Source organism: Athene cunicularia (genome assembly GCF_003259725.1).
Source record: "Athene cunicularia isolate RWA chromosome 2 unlocalized genomic scaffold, athCun1 chr2_part2, whole genome shotgun sequence".
Taxonomy (NCBI): domain Eukaryota; kingdom Metazoa; phylum Chordata; class Aves; order Strigiformes; family Strigidae; genus Athene; species Athene cunicularia.
Window position 1 is genome coordinate 4,618,952 of NW_020799096.1, and position 4,889 is coordinate 4,623,840.

General features: G+C 40.8%; 1 protein-coding gene across 1 annotated transcript in view; it reads left to right on the plus strand.

Moving 5' to 3' along the window:
* The first annotated feature begins 263 nt into the window (after positions 1–263).
* Positions 264–4,889, plus strand: part of STAC (SH3 and cysteine rich domain) — a 78,703-nt gene continuing 74,077 nt past the window's right edge. The window contains exon 1 of the mRNA XM_026843965.1: positions 264–547. Within this exon, the coding sequence (XP_026699766.1) occupies positions 431–547 (117 nt within the window). The 5' untranslated portion in view covers positions 264–430. The remainder of the gene's footprint in view (positions 548–4,889) is intronic.

The following is a 4,889-nucleotide window of genomic DNA, read 5'->3' on the forward strand; positions in this document are numbered from 1 at the left end:
GTGCGTGGCTCAGGCTTTCTGCTTCAGCTCATTCCCCTCTGATCGCGGGGCTGACGGTCACGGCTGCTCCACACCTCCAGGCTTCACACGGAGGGGAGGAGGACTGGGGAAAACACAGAAGCAAGCACACAACTGACATACAGAGCCATCGATAACTTATTCCCCTCGCAGCAGAATTACATAGGAGAGGGGAGGGAGGGAGGAAGGAGGGGGAGGAGGAGGAGGAGGAGGAGGAGAAGGAAAAAAAAAAAAAAAAAAGAAGAAAAAAAAGAAAATCCAGAGAATTCTAGTCTTGCAAATGTAGTGAAACCAAGTGGTCGGAGTTCATTTGCTCAAGAAGAGCAGAGAAGAAACAGGACATTAAATGAATAAAAGCAAGGAAGGTCTGTAGCTTTTTTTTTCCTGATAGTAGCAGTGTTTTAGAGGTAAAATGATTCCTCCGAGCAGCACGACTGAAGTCAGCGTGGATAGTGTGGAGAAAGAGAATGAAGTGGAGAGCACAGAGCAGCCCCCCTCTCCAGCATCAACTACCAGCCAGGAATCAAAGGTACTCAGAGAATGAGATTTTTTTTCTTCTTTTTTTTTTTTTACTCTTTCTTTGTTTTGAAAAGAGATATGTTGCTTTGATTTTTATTTGGACCCCTGTGCCAGGATCAGTGGTAGAGTGCTATGAGCCACCTCTGATTGCAATGCCTGCTCTGACACTCCTACTTCTGAATTCTCCCTGTCATCTTGGGCAGCTCAGGAGTCTCAACTGGGAAAATACCTGTCTTTTGAGATGTTTGGGCTTGGGAATTTTTGCTTGTGTTTTCTCCTCCTTTCTACAGTAAGGGCCTGGGGGAGTGGTGGGGCTCGGGGAGGTGATCGATGACAATAGATGTTAGCTATTTTCACATCAAGCATCAAATCACTTAAAGGGTTTTGTTCCTGGTTGGAAAGACTGATTTTTCTCACAGGTTCAGAGAAGATAATTTTGCCTGGGGGCTTGGGGCGTTATACCTGCCCCACCTTCTCTGGCAGACCCATTAGTGAACTTTCACTAAGGAGCCAGCAGTTGAAACAGGATGTAGGTGACAGTTTTGGCACAATAATCCTTACGTACGCTACTCAGAAAAGGAATTTTTTTTTTCCACAGCCTATTATTTATTTATTAATTTTCAAATGAGGTTCAATTTTCCTTACTGAAAACCAACTTCCAGCTCAAATGCCATGGCCTCCGAATTTTTAATTGACTTGCCTATGAAAAGTTTTTCTGCCTGCCAGTGTGTTACTCGGAAGACAGAGAGGTAAAGGGAGAAAAGTAGTAACCTTACATAATGAATGGTCTTTACAGTTTAACTGGATGATGTGATTTCACTCATCCTCTGTTACTTATGGTTGATATTATAACACCTGTCATATCTTTCTGTGAACTTCATAGTGATGCTATGTGCTGTGTAAACATGTAAAAATAGTGAGGTCCTTGTCACTAGGAGCTTACAGATGGGTAGAGCCTTAGGAGATACTGTATGAGCAAAACAGCTACTTGAAAGGGAAGCTTTGTGCTGAGTTTAAAGGCAGTGGCTGCCTGGGTCTAAACGTAGGAAGACTGCTACGTTATTCTGCAGTTATAGCTATGTTTCTGGAGAGTGAGTCAAAATTATCTGTCTGTGTGGGTAGAGTTCTAATGTGGGCTTTGGGATTATTTTTTTATTATTATTAGATGTTATACTCCAAGGAGGAGAGCTAAGGTATTCCCTATGTAAAACAGCCTCTTCAAAAGAAAAGAGCTCTCCCAGCAGCAATAGCATACACTTCACTCTACACATTCAGCATTACTGGGAAACTCCTGCAGTCTTGCTGGTTAATGGGAAAAGAAAAGTAAATGAATTATTGGTTTAACCCAGGCTCTGAAAGGATCTGGTTGATCAGTACCTAAATCCCCTCCTGCGACCACTTCTCTGGAATTGCTGAATTGTTATTTGGACAGTGGGAAACTCAGCTGCCCAGTGAGGTCTCAGAAGTAACTGGAGCCTTCACTGCACTGCCAGCACCAGCTCCTCGTGTGTGCTGGGCTGTGAACAGGGCCTGATGGGCTCTGCGCTCCCTGTGCTCCCAGCTAGGGTCCTCACTCAGCGCCGGGCAAGTGGTTATGGAGCTCAAAGGGCCACTCACATGGTCAGGCACTTCTTTACAATGGTGCTTCAGAGACTTCCTCACTGGGTCGGAGAGCGCCGTGCCCAAGACAAACTGACCAGCATGAATCCTAAACTGAGAGCAAGTGAAATGCTGCATGTAGGGTTCCTTCTTGGTGTTTGTGCATCCATGCGCTCGCAAGGATGACAACAGGAATTAGGCACTTCTGGCCAGAGAACAAATAGGCTACAAACTGGTTTATAATCAAATGTTATTATCATCAAATTTTCCAGTCTTGTGAGCATTTGAAGCGATACACTGGAATAGGCAAAAGCTATGACTGTACAGTTGATGCTGTTACTTGCATACAGATATTTTTAGTAAACATATAATTTGCATATTTACGTTTTAGAACTGCAACTATGATCAGAAAGCATTCTGTTTTGTCATTTCAGTAGATGGAGTCAAAAGAACGTTCTGATCACTGGGGTAATAAGATAAGCTTTCTTTTTTTGTTCTTAGTAAACAGCAGGATGGAAAAATTATCAGTGATTTCATAAAGATGTTGTCTGTTTTTTTTTCTAAGAGAATTGAGGTACTTCAAAAGTTAAAGACTTTGCCAGAGGTGTAAATCAGTGCATGCCAAGGGCCTGTGTGCGAGCTTTTATCCAGCAGTGTCCCCTGCTGAGGGAGCTATCCTGTCTTTCACAGAGGGCTAAACTTTGTACAGGTATTCTCTGTTGCATAGATTAACAAATTCATGTCTGCTGGAGTTACTGCAGAACAGTTTGTGCAGTATCTAATTACCCCACAATGACTTGTTTCTGTGGCAAAACACTATTATGACTCCAAATATAGGAACCAAAACAACATGGATAATAGCAACCTTCAAAATGCATTTGAAAACGTTTCAGCAGAAAAACAGATTTGAAAAACTAGTGTTGAACTAATGTAGCAAGCTTGCTTCCTGTGTGATCATAGACAACCGTGACACATAGTCCCTTGTAGTGCCAAAGTCCAGAAAAACAGTTTTATCTCACACACTCCAGGTGTACTCAGAAGGTGACGTGGAAGAGATATTACCATTCCTGACTAGCATGAGTTTGAGAAGCAGAACCTCAGGCTGCTTCCAAATAGCTCAAATTTGGAAGAATGACTCTCATGTGTTAGTCACACACCCCTGTCACCAGAAAGCAGCTTCACTCTTTAATAAATGCTAAAGCCTCCCACCACCTGTTCCTATGGATTAAGAGCATATTTACAGGTGAGTACACTTGATGCTGGAAGCTGAAAGACTAGACTCTTATGCCTGTCCTCATCATGAGCATCTTAACACCTGGACTTCAGTACAACTGCTCAGAATGAGGAAATTCAAATACACTTTCAATTCACCACATTATCTGGGCCCTAAGAGCAGATCCATCTACATGGTCTAAGTACATGTTTGCCTTATGGTATATATGTTGCTATACGATGTAATTGTGTCTTTTGGATTATGTGTCCACAAGTAGTTTGCACAGTGTACTGTCTCATTAATACAACTTCAAAGAGGTGTCCTAAGGGTAGAAAATACGTTTTAACTGAGCCATCCTGTAGCACTATATATACTGCTGCTGTGCTAAAAAACACAGAGCTTGAACGGTTAAGAATATTGCAAAATTAATAGTTAATTTATTAAATTAATCTACTGGCTCTTGAAAAGATTTACTTCACACCTAAGTATGACTTGAGTGGATACTTAAGTTTTAATAAGAGAATAATTTTATGAGGGTACCATATAAATACATGTGTTTGCTAAATTTATTACATTTGTATATTTTTGTACCTATGGCTCCCACTTGTTTGGGCCCTTCACATCTGTCTTCCAAGAAAGCAAGTTACCAGTTTACCAAAGACTTTTGTAGATTTACAACTCAATGAGGGAGGAAGTCATTAGCTAATGAGTCCTAAGAGAAAATTTCCTCCTGGTGGTAGCAATTAAGGACACACTGCACATTTGTACAATCATGAATTTAGCAATATAAGCAGAAATCTTGTGGCAGCAATCAGAGATCATCTTTCTGATGTCTTTTATGTACAGGAACCTTGGAATTTAGTAAATAAAATTAAAATTTGAAGGAGTATGTGTCTAAAGAAAAGATTCCTGCACCTAGTAATATTTCTTTATGTTTTGGCACAGTTGGCAAATAACTCTGTTAGCTTTATTCTTCTTATATTTAACTGACATTTCTATATGAAGAGGAAAGAGCCCATCTGCTGATTTCTTTAGGTGTGAGTCAAGTCATTACTGCTGTATTGTCAATAATGGCTGGGCATATACATAGAGTATATCTCAGAAAATTCCCTTACCAGTTTTAAGTTTTAGGAGGGGCCTGAGCATCTGTGACGTTTGAGCTAGTTACCAGCAGGGTTGGTCAGCACTGCTGACCTTCAGGCTATTATTGTTTCATTTTAAGTATGTTAAACATCTTCCAGACTCTCTCATACACTCCAGAAGGGGTATCAAGCCCTTCCCCTGCCATTGCAGGTATATCTGACATGTAAAATTACTATTTTATAGATATCAGTAGATAGGTGTGAAGACTAAATGTTTTTTTCACAGCTTTGCCCATTTCCCATCTACTTTATAAAAAGTCCAGCTGTAATTGTGATGCACTGCAGTCACACATCTTTGGTGTGATAGCTTTAAAATTTTCGTCTGACCCATAAATTCATTGGCCTAACAAATTGTGTACACTTAGGTCAGTTAAGTGAGTTGAATAGCTGAAAAAAAT